The following is a 17961-nucleotide window of genomic DNA, read 5'->3' on the forward strand; positions in this document are numbered from 1 at the left end:
ACGGCCGCCTTTTAAATAAGCATACGTAGATGGAGCCCTAGCTCGTGAGGGAGGGAGTGACGTGGACTCCGCAGGAGCGACGAGGACCGGACGGACTTAAGCCCACTTGCCCAAGAGCGCCATGAGGCCCCAGCCGAGGACCATGCAGATGATCGCATACGCCAGCTTACCATTCGACGCGTTCTGCATCTCGCGGTTGAACAGGAACTCGTGGGCGAGGAGCTACAATCATCCATTAGCCTCTCCCTTCAAAAATCCAAAGGACCGCAACTCACCTCGACCAAACCGGTATAGATGAGGATGCCCGCAGAGATTGAGTCCATGACGCCGCTGACGGTGCTCGCAGTCGTGCTGCCCGGGTTGTACGTGGTGCGGACGCCGAGGCCGGCGGCGATGCCGACGGGGGTGGTAATGCCGTAGAGGATCGCAGCGGCGACGGGGACCCAGGTGTACTTCGACGGCAGGCGCAGGTACGCGAGACGGGAGCCCACACCGAGGCCTTCGAACATTTCTGGAGACGGGAGTTAGTTAGGCGCGATGAGATGACGAGAACGGCGGGGAGAACGCACGATGGAAGACGATGACGACGAAGAGGGTCTTGAAGTCCTCGTCGACGGCGAGGGTTAGGCCGATGAGGATGCTGAGGAAGGTGGTCAGAGAATAAATTGATACGAGGATGGGGCTTGAGACGTACCTATGCAAGACGACACCGAACTCGAGAATGCCGACGCCGATAATCTGGGCGGCGACGGTATCGGTGATGAGCTCGTCCTTGTCGACGTCGTCGAGCGGCTGCTTCTCCAACGAGCCCATCTCGGTGTTGGCACCTTCGGGGCCATGGGCGGCAACGCTTCCACCGACGTCGTGGCCGTGAGCATCTAGTGATTCGGTAAGTAAGGTTCGACGAAATATAACGGCGTGAAAGTACTGACCATGGGTCATGCCGATCTGCGCCAGGCGTGCCGTGCCCCAGCGGAAGGCAAGGAGCTCGAGGACAAAGATAAAGAAGATGCTGACCATGCAGAGGGCGAGGGCATAGGGCTGTGTGGATTGGTAAAAGTGAAGGAAGTTATCGAAGAAGGAACTCACGTATTCGCCCCAGGCCGGGGAGAGACATGGGGACTCGAGAGCCTCGAGCGCCGGGTCCAGCAGGTGAATGAACGCGGTGGCAATCTAGCAATGATTGTCAGTCCGTGTCTCCGGGAAGGAGAGGCAAAGGGCAGACGCACGATGACACCCGATCCAAAATACTTTGCGAAGCTGAAAGGGGAGGCAATTTTAGCACAATTATAGGGGAGGACGATAGCGAGGGGACGTACTCGAAGACACCCTTGGGGATGGTGAGCCACTTCGCGCGCTTGGCCAGCACGGGGAACAGCGCGCCAAACGTCGAGCCGACCAAGATGATGAAGACGGAGGCGATGCGCAGCCCGAGGAAGGCGTCGTCACCGCCGCCCTCGCCGCAGTTGACTTCCTCGTCGTCCTCGTCGGCACGCCGGTGAAGGGAGGCGCGAACGACGGCGGACGTGGCATTAACGATGGCTTCCGATGAGATGAACATGGTCGGATGCAGCTGTATGTCCGCTCGACTGCCGGGGGGAGGAGGGAAAGGGGATTAAGTACAGGATGAGAACCACCCAGTCCTCTGAACCGCCACTCATAAATGCTAACTGGCAGGGTTCTCGAGGAGGTTTACAACAGTCGGGCCGGGTAAAAAACCTCTGTATTTCGACGGGTGCTATTGGCCGCTGGGTTCCAGAGTGCTGGCGCGGGTAGAGCGTGACTGTGGCCATCGAGTGGCTCGTCGCCGTCGGCGGGCGCGTCGCAGGCGTTTCCCGAGCAGGACCTGCGCAGTGGCCGCGGTCCTAAGCCCACCTATGCAGTGTTCGTGTGAGTCCAAGTTGTTGGGACTCTGACCTTTCCGCTACACAGAGTGCACCATGCGTCTCCGCCGTCTGGGCAGCCCAAAAATTGTATGAACCCCTCCTGCACGCCCTCCCGCCCGTGATGTCCCCGGACTGTTGAGGTATATTGCAGCGTGATTGACCAGGCACATCGGGGTTCACATTTTCAAACCCGCCGGGCGCCATTGGATCCATGATCGATAGACCGGTGATGGCATGTCCCACAATGCAAACTTCCCAATCGGGCTAACAAAGCCAACCCCGTGCGAATCTTCTTCCGCTGATCTCATCAGTCCCTTGATCAGATCAGGCCCAGGGCCAACCGTCGACTTCTCAATCCCCGGTCTAGTGCAACGTTCATCTCCGTCTCCCAAGCTCTGCTCGGTGCTCTCTGCTCTAAATGGAAGCCAAGGCGGAAGATTAGGCGCCGTAATCTCCCTGTATCTGTACGACTTCGGGGAGTCTGTACGGAACTCGCTAATGCCCATCATCGCCCGTCCTTCGATCCCGCTTTGATCATGCTCATTTCTGGGAAGAGTACGGGACATAGTCGAGCATGCATCTCAGGGCAAACTCTACTTCCGCCACCGGTAGGTAGGTACGTCGGCTACGCGCTTCGACTTCACAGCCTCACTGAATACAGGCGGCGAGTTCGTATGAGGTCTTCACTCGTCGCCCAGCTATGCTCACAAAAGTCTGAAAGTTGCTGATCCGCACGGTCCTAATTACCTTGCAGCTTGCGTCCTTTCTTGCGATGTAACACCCCGGCTTTCTCCGCCTGTACATCTCCGCGCGAACCCTCATCTGCCAATGCCACCCTCCCTCCAAACTCACGCTCGCCAGCGCGGAACTCACAGCGGCAGAAGGGGACACTTTCCTCGACATGCACCCCTCTGCTGACGGAGGGCCGCCCTTAGCGAGGCCGTGAGTGCCCTATGTATCAGAGTGAAGCAGCTCAGTCGCGGGTGTTAGACAGGTAACTCGGTCAGCCGGCGCCGCATTGAGTACACGAGACATCAGCGGGGTGACGGCCTTCGTGTATACGGCGAGCATAGTGCTGTTCGCCTGGAAGCCTTGATTGCTACCTTGCCGTTGCTAACTCCGCCAGAACAAAGCTGTGTGCTGGCAGAGCTGCAGCAATAGGGGGACATCGGTAGGTCTCGCACGCTCCCAATAAGAAGTAATGTGAAGTGCCAAGGTCGAAGGATTCGGGAATTCACCGCGCATGAATCGCCCATGTCGAAAGCGCTCGTGACGAGAACAAGAATTGCCGCATTCGGAAAACTATATCCCCATTTCGGATGCTGACAACAAGAGCACACAATGGCTTCGTCTTCACTTCCATCACCATGCATACTGTGTTCGCTGCCCTTTGACCATCTTTACCATACATCACGATTCATGAATATTTCTTTGCTCCTTCTAGCTCTTCTACCATTCGTTGACGCCTCCTGAAACATCCATGAACTTTCCACCCGCATTTTCCCTCGTCGCGCCGTCGATGACACGCAACATGCTCGCTACGCTCTCGGCGGGCGTCGCGCCTGGATGCTTGGCCAGCTCTGCGTCGTTGCTTTGCGCGGAAAGATCTGGACGGGATGCATCAGTATTCCAGCTCTTCGCGGAAGAGTCGTTGGCACTCACACATATCCGTGCTCACTCTCCCGGGGCAGATCGGGAAAATCACTGTGGGTGCGTCAGTACGCCCATTGCTCTCTCCCTCTCGCTCTTCGCCGAACAATCACTCACCGAAATCCTCATTCTCGTACTGCAGCTTCTTCGCCACATAATGCACCGCGGCCTTGGAGACCGCGTACGGCCCGAGCGCGGAGCGGTAGTCGGGCCCCAGGGTGATGCTGCCGCCCTTCGCACCGATGACGACGAACTTGCGGGTCGGGGAGGTCCTCATGAGGGGGTAGGCGGCCTGGAAGAGGACGAGGGTACCGACGACGTTGGTCTAGTGAGCAGGTGAGTTCAAGTTGGGAGTTGAAGGGAGACGCAAGGGGCAGCACTGATGCTTACATCGAAGTGCTCCCTCATGGACTCTGGGCGCACGTTCAACAACTCCTGCACGTCATTGCAGATGGCTAGTCGATGTGTCAATCGTAGTAAAAATGCGATGGACTACTCATCGTGCTCACCAGCGTTCGCAATGACGACGTCTAGCTGGCCTGCCTTTTGACGAATTTGTTCGATGACGCGCGCGTTGCCCTGTTCATCGCAGGATTTGAGCTCGACGACGTGGACTCGGCCGGGATGCTTTGCGGACAGGGCTTGGAGGTCGGACGCAGCTTTCGGATTGCGCGCTCCGGCGAAGACGACAGTGGTTGGGCGTTCGGACAGCTGCTTCACGAACTCCAAGCCTGTGTCATATTCGTGAGTGGCTGCTGCGATCACAGAACATCGACGAAGCCCTCACCGATGCCGCGGTTAGCGCCAGAGATCAAGTAAACGGTGCTCGAGGGCGCCATTGTAATTTGAGCGAGAGTAATGAGGCTCAGGCTCTGTTGGTCGGGATTCCTCGACCTACTGCTACCGGTGTGTCTTTTGGTCGCTTTTATACGCTCGCAGGCTGGGTATTCCCATGACCGAGGCAAAGGCGTTGAGCTCGCAGTGCGAGGCGGAGGGCGAGGTAAATGCGGGTGGCATCCGTGCTTGAGTCAGTCCACGCAGCTACCGATTGGGCGCTCGGAGAATACAATACGGTAGTCCTCACTAATCCTTATGTCACTCCCCGGGCCAGCTGACCAGTAGAGAGGTATACTCATTACAAGGTTGCTTCTTCCCTCTTGCTTTGTCGCTCTCAGCTTCAAGCCTGCCTCCAGCCTCCGTCTCGCACCCTCGGCCATCGTGAGATGGCGTGAGTCACATGCTATTTGGCGTTATTGACAGAGGGAAACTCGGCGAATCGCGCTTATCCCATTGAGTCGACTTCTCATGCACCCTCGTCATCGTGAACGTAACTCTACCTCTTGAGCGCGTCCGTATATGCCATATCTGGGCATGGTGCGTATCTGCGTGCGTGGCGCGGCCCGTAGCGAGGCATGATCTATATCGGCCGCCTCAAACACGGCTCTTTTGCTTGAGTCGATATCGTCGAGGTCGACTGGCGACCTTCGACCGTTCGCGAGTCTACTACCCTTCCCCCCCCAATCAGGCACCCACTAGTACCCACCCTTTGGGCAGACCCTCCTATCCCTTCCGCGACGTCGGTGACCCGTGGAACATCGCTGAGCACGGGGGAGATCAATTTGCCCTGGACAGGCCGGACGCAAATCAACCTCTCGGTACCTCTTCCTCGTCCTTCCCGATCCGTCCCCTCGCGATGCTCCCCTCCTCGAACTCCGGGCAGGCGAGCGCAGGTGATGTCGGTGCGCAGGCGGGGGCGCCAGACCCCGCGGACGAGAGCTTCCTTGCCTCCGTCGCAAGCATCTGGGATGCGGAGATTAGCGATCTCACGACCGCCGACGCGCCACTTGCCGACACCGCACTCGCACCCGACACCGTACTCGACGCGGAGGCCGCTGCGCTGACGCTGCCCACCCCGGACTCGGTGTGTCCTGCGTCCTCCGGCTCGTTGACCTGACCTTATAGTGTTCCCCCTCCAACCAGGACACGCCTGAAGTGACGGCCACACCCAGCGCGCACCATGACACCACCCCCGCATCCACGATGATCAGCATGTCGACGACCTTCACCTCGGTCGCCACGCACGGCGGCGTGCCCCCCGACGTCGTCCTCGTCTCCACCGACGGCGTCTACTTCTACGTCAACCGCGCTCTGCTCGCCAGCGCCTCCGCGAACTACTTCGCCGCCCTGCTGCCGCCCTCCGTCCGATCGCCGGACGGCTTCCCGCTCGCGCACACACAGGATGCATCCGACGTGCTCAACATCATCTTGCACGCCGTGTACGACATGTCCCCCGCGCGGTACGCGCCGCCCGTCACGACGCTGCTCGCCGCGCTCGACCGACTGCCCGCGTACGGCATGCTCCCCGCGCAGCACGTCGTGCCCCCGCGCGCGCTGTACGCGGTCCTGCTGGCGCAGGCGCCCCTCGCGCCGCTCGCGGTATATACGGCCGCGGCGCACTATGGGCTGAACGACCTTGCGGTCGCCGTGTCGTCGCACCTGCTGTCCTTCCCGCTCCCCGCGCTGACGGACGCACAGGCCGAGGCGATGGGCGCGATATACTTGAAGCGGCTGTTCATGCTGCACAAGCAGCGCGTGGATGCCCTGAAAGGCGTCCTCGCGCAGGCGCCGTACCCACATCCGGAGACTGAGATCTGCACTTTTGCGGACCAGAAAAAGATTGCAAGGGCGTGGCAGTTGGCAGCGACGTACCTCGTGGCGGAAGCTCAACCAGGTGAGAATACGGTATAGTAATCTGCTGCTCTCGTATGCTCAGGTCCATCTAGACTTGCCACCAAGCAGGATGGAAGCGACGGTAAACTCGCTGATGGTGGGCATGGCGTGTGAGGACTGCAAAGAGGCGCTAAGAAAGCGCCTACAGAAAGCCGTTGTGGAGTGGACTATGCTGCCGGTGAGTGTAGGTTTTCGCTTGCGAGGACATTGCACTGATGTATGACTCTAGCGAACTATCTAGCAGTTTCAAGTGTCGCCTTGGGTCGCGCTGACTTCGTGCTTGAAAAGCCAGATAAGCAGACAAGCTACAAGCTAACTTGATCTGCTTTCATGTCATCAGTATCGGTGGCGTCAGCGTCGTCTGCCAAGGACAAACTACCATGTTGTAGCGCCTTCCGACAGGCTTGCCACAAATCCGACACCAGGATCTCGGGCACAACTGCGACGTTGGGCCATTGATTGATGCCAGAAAATGCCCATGCCCACTGTGTCGACGTTTTTTCCATACACGACAGCTGTCTATCACAGTAGCTTGCATTGGGGCAAAGGCGCTGAGTTCGAAAAACCTATAGTATAGCTCATCTACATGCTAGGGCGGAATTTCCGAAGAAAATGGAATTGCGTGGCCCGAGACAGAATGACCACATCTTCACTAACAGCCGGTATAATGTAGAGCTCTCTACATCTACGCTTGCGCCAAACCTTACCCTTCCTCATACACCAAAGACCTGATGAGAGCGAAGTTGAACTTTGACGGTGAGTCACGCGATCGGTCCCTTACGGCCACGTGATATTCTCTTTCCCCGCGTTCGTCTCGAGGTGGCGCGCGTCTCTTTGTCCGCTCCTTGACCCGGATGAATCCCGACGTCCTTCAGCGTCCGCTCTGGCTCCATAACTTATCCTAAACCCATTCAAAGTCACGTCTAGTCGTCGTCAAGCGTTTTCTAGTCGACACCGAGCGTACTCTAGCCATCGCCGAACGTATTCGGGCCACCTCGAGCTGCGGGATATGCAGGACGTTCTTCAGCGATTTCCAACGCCGCCACCGACTAAGGAGAAGGAGAAGCTCATCTTACGGGCGGCTGAGGCGCCTAAGAGGCAGCCACTTATACTAGTGGTGCGTAGGTACTCAATGGAACTGTAGCTGGACGTGACGGGCTTCATAGGATTGCGCGGAAAGTTGGGCGCATACAAAAGCTACTGCTTCTACGTCTCAGGGCCGTCATGCTGCTCACAGGTGCGTCCACACATCCGTTCATATGACATTGCACTAATACAGCAACCAGCCTGTCCAAGGCAGTACACACTCAGCGGGCCGAGACCAGTGAGGCCCGCAGGCACCAAAGATATACGGAGGCGGAACGTGCGCTCGAACGATCTCTGCGCTCCCTGGCATCACCCGAGGAGCACGATCGCGCTCTACGTACAACCGCATCCCTTCTCGGCCAGCTGTCCAAGACCACGGAGGAGGCCACTCGCCAAGCTCAAATTCTCCTCGCCTCCAGCGACCTCCACGGCCCTGCCCTCTATGCGGCGAAGCGCGAGCGGTGGATATGGGAGCTCCGACAACGGCAGGCGCGAGAAGCAGCTGCGCGTCTACAACAAGCCCCTGCGGCGCCGGTAGTAGACCGACGACAAGCCAACCTCGCACGCTTCCTCGAATCCTCAGAGCACCGGCTGTCCACCCGCCCGGCCCCGCGGCTGAAGAGGCGCTCGTTGCAGGCGCGCCGCATGGTCGCGAGAGACGCGGAGCCGATGCTGGTGCGGAGGGACGTCCCGCTGCCGCCGCCGGGCGTGTTCTTGGACGAGCTGACGTCGAGGCGGCGCTGCCGCAAGTCCACGACTGGGAGCGAGGCATCCGCGTCGGTCACAACTCTGCCGACTGCGTCCTCGTCGTCTATCTTGACCGACCGGCATGACGAGGACAACTCGTATCGAGCGTTCGCTGCGAGCTGTACGTTCGCGGCCTTGGGCGACGATGATGGGAGGGAGGTGCCGCGCGGGTCGGTCGTGGTGTATCATACGCCGAAGCGGACTCATCGGTCGCGTCAGTCCATATGCCGTGGCTTGGACGACTTGCCTCTGCCAGACTACGCGCGCGAGCTGCTTGCAGAGTTCTCGGAAGGGCCAAGTGTCGAGCTGCCGCATCTTGACTTTGTATCCACCCTCGACCTCGGATTCACCCCTACTCGTCCGAAGCATGTCTCCCTTCCGCCTACCCGTCGTACCCAGAACGAGCAACCACGTACTCCGCAAGAACTCCCCTTCCCAAGCCAACTCAGCCCACCCCGCGCCCCTCCGTCTGAAGCGCGGCGCCGCACCCAGTCCTCGACGCCTGTTAAGGGGCACCGCACGTTCCTTTCGTTGGAGCATGCGTCTCCGGCACGGTTCCTGTCGTTGCGGCACTCTGACCGCCCTGACCGCCCGAGCCCGCGGCGGCAGAAACTGCGCTCGCTGTTCTCCATCGCGGAGTCGCAGTCGGGCTCGAAGGCTTCGAACATCGACGAGGGATCGAACTCGAGGATCGACGCCGGCTCCCAGGCATCCGTATCCACAAGCGACGCACTGCCCGAGGCGAGGATGTCGAGCGAAGACGTGCGCGTATCGAGCGACTGGACGCTGCTGCGTGCCGCGTCGCGCAGCGAGATGTTCGACAGCACCGATAGGCGGCTGCGGAGGAAGCCCAGCATCGCCTCCCGCCTGGCGAAGAGGGTGTCGCTGCAGCTGACGAAGGGGTAGGTGCTACCGAGGATAGGGTAGGTGCTGGCGAGGATACGGTATCAGACTGCAAGTAGGTGTCAGAACCAGTCTGACGTCGACCCTTGAGTCCTACTTTGGTCCATCTTCCACGGACTCCTCGCAACGAACGCTCGACTACTCACGACGGATGCTCCCTTATGGACTCATCTCATATGCATGCTACTTACGCTCTCTTAAAATCAAGGACGGTACTTATGTTGAATTACTGTGTCTTTGTTGTCACTGGGACTTACATATACCATATACCCCTGTACATATACAGCGCTCTGAGCTGGTCTACGAGACTATCTCTGGGCTGCATCTCTTGCATTTGCGCTCCTTCATGATTTGCGCAATAATTCCATCCCTATCTGGGGCGAGGCGTAGGTACTTAGTCGCTCCAAGGAGTAGGGCTCCAGTGAGATACATCGTATCCTTGCGCGACAGCCGAAGGCATGCCATTGAGGTAGGGTCTTTACGAAGAGATTGGTGGAAATCTTTCGACGCTAGACAACAGTGTACCGCTTTCACATAGTTTGTCACACCCAGGCTTGCATGCCATCGGCACCGCCTGCGCAAGCCTCCAGTAGCTTCCGATGACTCTCCATCGCCTTCCGCGCGAAATCATCCAGGTCATACTCCTTCACGGTCCCCGCCGCCCCGCTGTCGAAGACCTCAATCGAGAAGTACCCTCTGAAACCCGTTGCAAGAACCGCCTTCGTGACGTCCACAACCGGCAGATAACCCCCCGCGAAGGGTATCGGCCGGAAGTCGTGGCTCCAGACGCGCCTCGGGCGCAGTCGCTTCTCCTCGTCGAAGGCCTTGCTGAGGGGCTTCGCGGGCTTATACGCATCCGAGATCTGCAGCAGATATATCTTCTCCGCTGGCACCTCCCGCGCCAGGTCCCCCAGGCTCGCGCGGAAGCGGCGCTCCAGCTCGTTCCTTGGTACGTCTTCTATGAGCCCGGACGTGGTCGTCGGGTCCGCCCACTCGCTGCCGGCGGTTTGGAAGGTGTCGAGGCAGAGGCCAACGTTGGGGCGGTCGACCCTGCACACGATGTCCCACACTGCGCGCCAGGTGGACGCGTGCGTCGACCAGCACCAGTTCTCGTAGGCGAGGCGGAATTTGTGGATGGCGAGCATGTCGGCGAGTTGTCGTAGGTCCTCGACGATCCTCTCGGGCGAGGTGTCGATGTTGTCCGAGTCGGTTGAGCCGACCTGGCAGCTCGAGATCAGCAGGCAGCCTTGAGATTCAGGATTAAGGGGGGAAGGAAATCATCACCTGGAGCATATCCGTACCGACTGCCTGCATGATCCTAATCCACCCCTTCGCACGCTCAAACGCGTTCTTGCGCTCCTCTGAGCCCTCTGGCCACCCCTCAAAATTTGCGAATGGCTGCAACATGAGGATGTGGAGCTTCCTTTCTGCGCAGAGCTCCTTCACGCGCTTCCCCGCTTCGCACAGCGCTTCATAGTCATCCTCTGGTACATCCCGCTTCAGGTACTCCTTTGCGAAGCCCTGCAAGTCGGGGAAGGAGAGTTCAATAGCTTGGAACCCCGCCTGATGTATAGCGTCGAGCTTCTTGGGGAGGGTATGAGAGGGGGCGTACCCAATCGAGCAGGTGGCGAAGGATGTGGGGATCTGCTCGATGAGACTAGTAGACATGATGATGTTAGAACAATGTGAAGGTGTATTAGAAGGGCAGTCTGGCATCGTTACGCAAAGGTTCGACCTTTTATTTTGCAACGAAGGGGGGATGACACGGTGTTGATGTCAGAGCGGCCACACCTGAAATAGATGAGACTATCATTTCTTCGTTCGTCCTGCACTCATGAAGATTCGTATTTGGCGAGAAGTTTGGGCGCAGAAGGAGGAGACGGACAAGAGGGCGATGTCAGTGAAGTCGAGCTTGTCCAACGTGGCAGCAGTGAACAAGAAAGCGTGCGAATACCACTCAGGAGCGGAGCACGTGCGCGTCGGTGCCGAGAGCATGTGACCCAAATTGAACCCCGGCGGAACTTCTGCGTCGACCATTCCTACTTATGGCCTCCGCCTCGGAACAGCGTTGCGAATGTATTTCATGAATTTTCCGGGAACTACAGGAATGAGCGCCGCATACCTCGCAGAGGGGCTGGGTCAGCATCCGCATCTGGCAGTGATCACATCACAAACCTCTTTCCGTCCTGCTCCGATCGACATAGTTTAAGTCTGACAACCTCGGTCTTTCGACCATCTGCCTTCCTATCGCTACTGTGTGCAGGCTGTATTCATGCCCTCTCGAATGCAGCGCAACTGACCGTTACTCTGACAAGAACTCTATGCTATCAACGCTACTTAAGTGGAAAATCAAGGATCCTTCCGACACTGTCATCAAGCCGCCGGCGGCCACACCTTTCAGTAAGTCGTGGCATATACGGATCCAGTACCGCTCTCGCGGAGCTCTTCATGGGGTGTCTCATTGCCCGGTCTGTCTCACCGTCTCATCCTTGTTCCCAAACTATCTGTTAGCCTTCAGCCCTCTCGGACGCTATTCTGTGGAATCCAGCAACGCCGGAGGCCACTGCAGTGATCTGTAGGTCACGGAGAATGATGACCAGATACGACGCGCGAGGTAGGAAGCAAGCGCATGTATGAGACGCCCGTATCCAGCATCAGCCTCGACGCCGACTACCTCGGCGCGGCTGCATATCATTCCCATGAACGCCTATTGACCCCAACGACCATGTCCACCCCTTCTCCCTTTGGTCCCGACGCACAGAGGCGCAGACAGTCTCTCGCGTATGCCCGCCCCAACGTTGTCTTTGGGGTGCGTCTTAACCCAGCTATTCACCGCTTGAGGATCTTCAACCCTCTTTAGGGCCCCAATCCACTCGCGCCCCCAGCAGGTTACCCATATCGTCGTACTCCTCAACAAGGGCTGCCCCGGCTGAACGCTGCAGACTCTGCGAAGGTATGTTTGCCGATGCCAGGGGCCTGTTTGTACCGATATCCCGCCAGTTCAACCTCGACGCGGATCCTCTGTTATGGGGGGCTACCAACCTCATGCACGGACAGCGCGAGGCGGATGACAGCATCCACAATCCTGATCCACGTCGGGACAAGCTGGTCGACCGCGGCTCGAGTATCTTCACCACCCGTGGCTTCGTGAACCTTGGGTTCCTGCTGCTTCTCCTCCTCGTGATGCTCGGTATATTGTACGTGGTCTGTCTCGTTTGTACCTACTCAATGCGGGGCTGATCGTGGTAACGCAGCGCTGGCTACCCCGTAGCGTCTTACTTCACAAGGAGCTCCCTTTCCAGCAACGGAGGTGGGCCTCCTGTATTCTTCAAGCGTCGCGGCCGACAGACATGTTCTTTTTCCAGGATTCGGACTGGGCGGGATCAACGGCACCGGCCAGATCCCGGCTATGGACGGAAAATGGGGCATGATAGACCCCGACACGCCCGAAGAATTCAAGACGAAGAAATCGTACATGAGCGCCAAAGATCTGCAGCTTATCTTTTCCGACGAGTTCAACGTCGACAATCGGACCTTCTACCCGGGCGATGATCCGTACTGGGAGGCCTACGACCTCCACTACTGGGGTGTGAGTTCCCGCGGTCCTGAACCCCAGCGTTATACCGCTGCCCGCTTAATTGCATCGCTCACGAAGTCGGCAGACGAACAACCTGGAATGGTATGACCCTGCGCAGATCACCACCCGGGGTGGCGCGCTGCGTGTGACGCTCGACAAAAAAGAGAACCACGATTTGGACTATTCGGGCGGTATGATGACGACGTGGAACAAGTTCTGCTTCACGGGCGGGTGCGTCCTCGGCCCGCTGGAGGCTCACCACACTTACCCTCGCCAGTCTATACGAGGCGTCTGTCACCTTGCCCGGTGCGAACAACATCCTCGGCCTCTGGCCCGCTGTGTGGGCGATGGGCAACCTGGGCCGCGCGGGATATGGTGCAACCCTTGAGGGGACATGGCCATATACCTACGGTACGTGTATCTCGACGAAACTGCTCAGCCAATATTTATCCCGGCATCTGACAGACTCCTGCGACGTCGGCACCGTCAAGAACCAGACGGTCAAAGGTCAGCCAAAAGCAGCCACCGTCAACGGCGACGAGGGCTTCGGCGGCGTCCTCTGTGAGTCATATATAACGTCTCACGATATACGAAGGCTGACGGCAGTGATTGTGTAGCCTACGCGCCCGGCCAGCGCCTGTCGCGGTGCACCTGCCCTGGCGAGGTTCACCCGGGACCGATTCACTCATCGGATAATACCTATGTCGGACGCGCTGCACCTGAGATCGACATGTTCGAAGCGCAAGTCGATACGAAGCTCGGAGGACATGTATCCCAGTCCGGACAATGGGCGCCGTTTAATTACGGTCAGTGGCATTTTCATCTCGATGGTGGTAGATCAGAGCCAACGTCCTCGCAGCTTACGAGTGGTTCGACACGGCGGAGAACTTGATCATCTACAACTCCAGCGTCTCCTCCGAGAACTCGTACAAGGGCGGTGTGTACCAGCAGGCGACGTCCGTTGTGTCCAAGACAGGTGAGTTGGGTTGCGCGCGCCCTGATGGTCCGCCTCTGACTGGACTGCAGACCAGGCGTGCTACGAGCTTGAGGAAGGTTGCTTCTCACTGTACGGTTTCGAGTATAAGCCCGGCTTCGATGACGCAGTGAGTTCAATCGCGCGCAGTCCGAAGATGATTCTGATACTGACTGGACTGTGCCTCCTAGTACATCACCTGGATCAACGCGTATGTGGTTGTCAACCGACAGAGAAGCGTTATATCTGACCTAGCTCCCAGAGGCGCAGCAGCGTGGACCATCAAGTCCGCCGGCCTCGCCGCGGACCCCAGAGTTGAGATCGGCCCTCGTCCTATCCCGCAGGAACCCATGTACCGTGCGTAGTCCTCGTCCCTAACCGAACCGCTCGCTCACTCGCCCCGCAGTCATCGTCAACCTGGGTACCAGCGAGAACTTCGGCCCTGTTGATTTCGAACACTTAACCTTCCCGGTACGTCAAGCGGTAGACTTCGTGGCCCCTCCCTATATGCCAAAATTTCTACACAGACGACCATGTCGATCGACTACATCCGTGTCTACCAGGATCCCGACAACATCAAGTGAGTTCTCGTCGTGCTCTCGCCCCCTCATATACTGACGCAGTTCAGCTACGGCTGCGACCCGGATGACTTCCCGACCGCAGCTTACATCAAACAATTTGAGGAGGCGTATACTGTAAGCCAAGGCCTAGGACCTTTCCTTTTGCTGTCACTAAACTCGCTTTGCTATACCCAGAACCCTAACCTAACAACCTGGAAAGACGACTATAAGCAGCCTTGGCCGAAGAACCGCTTTTTGGGAGAATGCTAAACCGACGGAGGCGTAAGGTGCATGTGGCGAGCGTCGGTACGAGACCACGTGTAGTCAAACTAACACTGATCTACTGCACTCACAATAGAAGCTCTATGCATCAACATTCCACTTCAGGATACCAACAAGAGGTATAGTCTATGTAATGTCCGGGTATGAGAATGAGTTCAGCCCCGCGTGCCTTGCCAACACACACGCAGACCTTTGCAGGTGCGTTCGCGCCAGGCTTACGCACGAATCACAATCTAGCACTCTCCCAAGAAGCTGTTCTTCGGCCACTGCTGCTTGTAGTCGTCGACCCAAGTCGTCAAGTTGGGGTTCTGTGAAGGATTGATCTCAGCGAGTGAACATGAGATAAACTACACCGGCTTACAGTATACGCCTCCTCAAACTGTTTGATGTAAGCCGCCGTCGGGAAGTCATCTGGGTCGCAGCCGTAGCTGGACTGCGTCAGTATATGAGGGGGGCGAATGGACGATGAAAACGCACTTGATGTTGTCGGGATCCTGGTAGACGCGAATGTAGTCGATCGACATGGTCGTCTGATGAAGAATTCACATTTAGCGACACATAGTCAGAGGCAGGCCGTACGACGTACCGGGAAGGTGAGATGGTCGAAGTCAATATACCCGAAGTTCGGACTGATACCCAGGTTGACGATGACTGCACGATGAATGAGCGAGAAGTCTGACAGAAAGCAAAGACTACGCACGATACATCGGCTCCTGTGGGATAGGACGAGCGCCAATTTCGACCTTAGAGTCGGCAGCCATGCCGGCTGACTTGATGGTCCATGACGGCGCGCCACTGAGGACGGGGTTAAGATACAATGTTCCAGATCGGTCGGTAGACACATACGCGCTGATCCATGTGATGTACTGGCAGACACATTCGAGTAAGCACTTGGCAATTGGATTGCGCGCGATAACACGCACCGCATCATCGAAGCCAGGCTTGTACTCAAAGCCGTACAGCGAGAAGCACGCTTCCTCAAGTTCGTAGCAGGCCTGATCTATGAGACAATCAGCCATCGCTCATGCAAAGCGCGCAACGTGCTCACCGGTCTTTGAGACGACCGAGGTCGCCTGTTGGTACACGCCGCCCTTGTACGAGTTTTCGGACGAGATGCTAGAGTTATAGATGATTAAGTTATCTGCCGTGTCGAACCACTCGTAGGCTATAAGCTCGTTAGTATCCTACATGAGCCAACACATCAAGAACACCACAGACCATGATTAAACGGCGCCCACTGCCCCGACTGGGAGACGTGCCCGCCCGTCTCCGTGTCGACCTGCGCTTCGAACATGTCGATCTCGGGTGCTGCGCGCCCGACGAAGGTGTTGTCCGACGAGTGGATGGGGCCCGGGTGAGCCTCGCCGGGGCAGGTGCAGCGCGAGAGGCGCTGGCCGGGCATGTAGGCTGGGTGGGTGAGGCCGTCAGCAGTTGGACACGACACCAGAGCATGCTGGTAAAATCATGCAGAGAAAATCGGACGTACAAAGAACGTTGTTATACGACTTGTCGCCGTCGACGGTAGCTGCGTGGGGCTGACCCTTGACCGTCTGGTTCATGACTGTGCCGACGTCGCAGGAGTCTGTGGTAGAGTATGGTCAGCTGGAGCGAAGTGAATAATTGCGAGAGATACGCACCGTATGTATACGGCCATGTTCCATCGAGCGAGGCACCGTAGGCAGCGCGACCTAGGTTGCCCATTGCCCAGACAGCGGGCCAGAGACCGAGGATGTTGTTCGCGCCGGGGAGCGTGACGGACGCCTCGTATAGACTGGAGTGGATGAGTACGCAGCATCGTGAAATTAGGGGAGGATAACGTGCCCGCCCGTGAAGCAGAACTTATTCCACGTCGTCATCATACCACCCGAGTACTCGAGGTCGTGGTTCGTCTTCTTCTCGAGCGTTATACGCAGCGCGCCATCCCTGGTGGTGATCTGCTGCGGGTCGTACCACTCCAGGTTGTTCGTCTGGCGGGTTCCTTTGCATCAGCGACCTAGGATTGGCGATGACAAGGTCCCGACACTCACGCCCCAGTAATGGAGGTCGTAGGCCTCCCAGTACGGGTCGTCGCCAGGGTAGAATGTCCGATTGTCCACATTGAACTCGTCAGAGAAGACCAGCTGAAGGTTCTTGTTGCTCATGAACGACTTCTTCGTCTTGAACTCCGCGGGCGTGTCGGGGTCGATCATGCCCCACTTGCCGTCCATGGCAGGGACCTGGCCGGTGCCGTTGATTCCACCGAGGCCGAAGCCTAAGAGGAGCGTCAGTAATGAGAGTCGATGCGACGCTCGGTAGCAAGGACGCTCCGTAAAGTGAGGGAGACATACCTCCGTTGCTGGAAAGGGATTGCTTGGTAAAGTAGGAGGCCACGGGGTAGCCGGCACTATTGCACATCAGTCCATCTCAACATAGTAAAGCAGATATTGACGACGTACAAAAGAGCAAACATCCCTAGGAGCAGAAGCACCAGGAACCCGAGGTTCATAAAGCCCCGGCCGGTAAAGATGGACGAACCGCGGTCGATCACCTTGTCGCGGCGCGGGTCAGGGTTGTGGATGCTGTCGTCCGCCTCGCGGTGCCCGCGCATGATGTTGTCGGCGCCCCATAGCAGGGGATCGGCGTCGAGGTTGAACTGGTTGAAAGAGATCAATTAGTACCGCGAGACATCGACCGCAAGGATCACCAGCCATACCTTCTCAGAATTCGCCGCATTCGGCGGGCGTGCCTGAGGCGACTGTTGAGCAACGGGACGTGCGACTGGACTGTACCCCGTAGGCGGTACGAAGGGGTTGGGGCTCTGTAATAGAGGGTTATTGAGACGGATTGAGCAGTCAGCTTGTGATTGTGGACGCACCCCGAAGACGACGTTAGGGCGGGCGTACGCAAGGGACTGCCTGCGCCTCTGTGCGTCGGGCCCGAAGGGAGAAGGAGTGGACATGGCCGCTGGAGCCAAGGGGTGTTGACAGCTAGAACTAAAGGGTGTCGATGGCTGGAGCCAAGAAGTGTCAATGGCTCAAGCCGAAGGATGGTAATGGCTGAAGCCAAGGGAGGGTGACAGCTCAGGAAGGGGCGCTGATGAATATATGCATCCGCGCCGACGCGTCGTCGGCGCTGATGCTGGCTATTCAATCGCCCCCCAATTTTGATTGTCCGAGTTTCATCCGATCGCTCAACCTTCCCTCGGTGGACTTCCCTTACTCTTGAGGAGACTAGGGCGATATTCAAGACTGAACAGAGGCACTTCTCAGTGCGTCGAATCAACTTCGCGCAATATCTGCCAAGACTAGCCTTTTTTGTAAACAAAAGACAATGAAGTTCGAGGAAGCCAACATGTGCGCTTCCGCGTCGCCATGACGATAACGCCGATTCGGAACGCGGATTCAGTGCTTTCTTCAACAGACAAACTTCCAAATCAGGAACAAGGCGCGTCTGCCATACGCTCCGCCGGTTAAGCTCTCACCGCCCTCTTAGGACAGTCGACGTGAGATGGATACCGCAATGGTGGCGGTAGTCGAGGAGACTTGGAGGAGAGACGGACTTGTGATGTGATCGCCATCAATACGAACA

The 17961-nt window shown here is 57.7% G+C and overlaps 8 protein-coding genes across 8 annotated transcripts; 4 read left to right on the forward strand and 4 right to left on the reverse strand.

Annotated features, from left to right (window-relative positions):
* Window positions 1-92: 92 nt before the first annotated feature.
* On the reverse strand, window positions 93-1612 carry SCHCODRAFT_02626581 (ZIP zinc/iron transport family). Its single transcript, XM_050345358.1, is given in 9 exon segments — window positions 93-222; window positions 276-511; window positions 559-560; window positions 572-640; window positions 695-878; window positions 933-1041; window positions 1090-1173; window positions 1230-1260; window positions 1320-1612. The coding sequence occupies 9 exon segments, from the start codon at window positions 1559-1561 to the stop codon at window positions 97-99; spliced, it is 1083 nt and encodes a 360-aa protein (XP_050200129.1). The 5' UTR covers window positions 1562-1612; the 3' UTR covers window positions 93-96.
* Window positions 1613-3018: 1406 nt separating this feature from the next.
* Window positions 3019-4755, reverse strand: SCHCODRAFT_02542603 (NAD(P)-binding protein). The gene is made up of 6 exons (XM_003031655.2): window positions 4324-4755; window positions 4046-4267; window positions 3927-3991; window positions 3654-3861; window positions 3549-3590; window positions 3019-3493 (listed from the first exon to the last, which is right to left on the reverse strand). The coding sequence occupies exons 1-6, from the start codon at window positions 4373-4375 to the stop codon at window positions 3336-3338; spliced, it is 747 nt and encodes a 248-aa protein (XP_003031701.1). The 5' UTR covers window positions 4376-4755; the 3' UTR covers window positions 3019-3335.
* A 442-nt stretch (window positions 4756-5197) lies between these two features.
* Window positions 5198-7977, forward strand: SCHCODRAFT_01181002 (uncharacterized protein; the record flags this gene model as incomplete). Its single annotated transcript, XM_003032097.2, has 7 exons — window positions 5198-5457; window positions 5499-6267; window positions 6320-6444; window positions 7010-7022; window positions 7184-7383; window positions 7433-7503; window positions 7553-7977. Coding segments are annotated over exons 1-7 (1830 nt in total), but the record flags the coding sequence as incomplete, so codon positions are not given.
* SCHCODRAFT_02295872 (uncharacterized protein) lies at window positions 7508-9084 on the forward strand. The gene has a single exon (XM_050342300.1). The coding sequence runs from the start codon at window positions 7998-8000 to the stop codon at window positions 9003-9005; it is 1008 nt and encodes a 335-aa protein (XP_050200130.1). The 5' UTR covers window positions 7508-7997; the 3' UTR covers window positions 9006-9084.
* On the forward strand, window positions 9085-9448 carry SCHCODRAFT_02295871 (uncharacterized protein). The gene has a single exon (XM_050342299.1). The coding sequence runs from the start codon at window positions 9164-9166 to the stop codon at window positions 9350-9352; it is 189 nt and encodes a 62-aa protein (XP_050200131.1). The 5' UTR covers window positions 9085-9163; the 3' UTR covers window positions 9353-9448.
* SCHCODRAFT_02626596 (xylose isomerase-like protein) lies at window positions 9421-10913 on the reverse strand. The gene is made up of 2 exons (XM_003031654.2): window positions 10287-10913; window positions 9421-10222 (listed from the first exon to the last, which is right to left on the reverse strand). Exons 1-2 carry the CDS (start codon window positions 10668-10670, stop codon window positions 9545-9547), a joined length of 1062 nt encoding a protein of 353 aa, XP_003031700.1. The 5' UTR covers window positions 10671-10913; the 3' UTR covers window positions 9421-9544.
* Window positions 10914-12047: 1134 nt separating this feature from the next.
* Window positions 12048-14382, forward strand: SCHCODRAFT_02504064 (glycoside hydrolase family 16 protein; the record flags this gene model as incomplete). The annotated part of the gene is made up of 15 exons (XM_003032095.2): window positions 12048-12199; window positions 12257-12312; window positions 12368-12591; window positions 12665-12810; window positions 12857-12990; window positions 13045-13140; window positions 13197-13385; window positions 13439-13555; window positions 13606-13682; window positions 13744-13763; window positions 13815-13909; window positions 13959-14023; window positions 14080-14132; window positions 14181-14247; window positions 14308-14382. 15 exons carry the CDS (start codon window positions 12048-12050, stop codon window positions 14380-14382), a joined length of 1566 nt encoding a protein of 521 aa, XP_003032141.2.
* Window positions 14311-17465, reverse strand: SCHCODRAFT_02626600 (glycoside hydrolase family 16 protein). Its single transcript, XM_003031653.2, has 17 exons — window positions 17249-17465; window positions 17087-17191; window positions 16830-17026; window positions 16722-16777; window positions 16422-16645; window positions 16216-16361; window positions 16032-16165; window positions 15881-15976; window positions 15613-15801; window positions 15443-15559; window positions 15318-15394; window positions 15241-15260; window positions 15095-15189; window positions 14981-15045; window positions 14872-14924; window positions 14756-14822; window positions 14311-14702 (listed from the first exon to the last, which is right to left on the reverse strand). The coding sequence occupies exons 1-17, from the start codon at window positions 17330-17332 to the stop codon at window positions 14628-14630; spliced, it is 1800 nt and encodes a 599-aa protein (XP_003031699.2). The 5' UTR covers window positions 17333-17465; the 3' UTR covers window positions 14311-14627.
* Window positions 17466-17961: the final 496 nt, after the last annotated feature.

Source organism: Schizophyllum commune (assembly GCF_000143185.2).
Source record: "Schizophyllum commune H4-8 unplaced genomic scaffold SCHCOscaffold_6, whole genome shotgun sequence".
In the NCBI taxonomy this organism is placed as follows: domain Eukaryota; kingdom Fungi; phylum Basidiomycota; class Agaricomycetes; order Agaricales; family Schizophyllaceae; genus Schizophyllum; species Schizophyllum commune.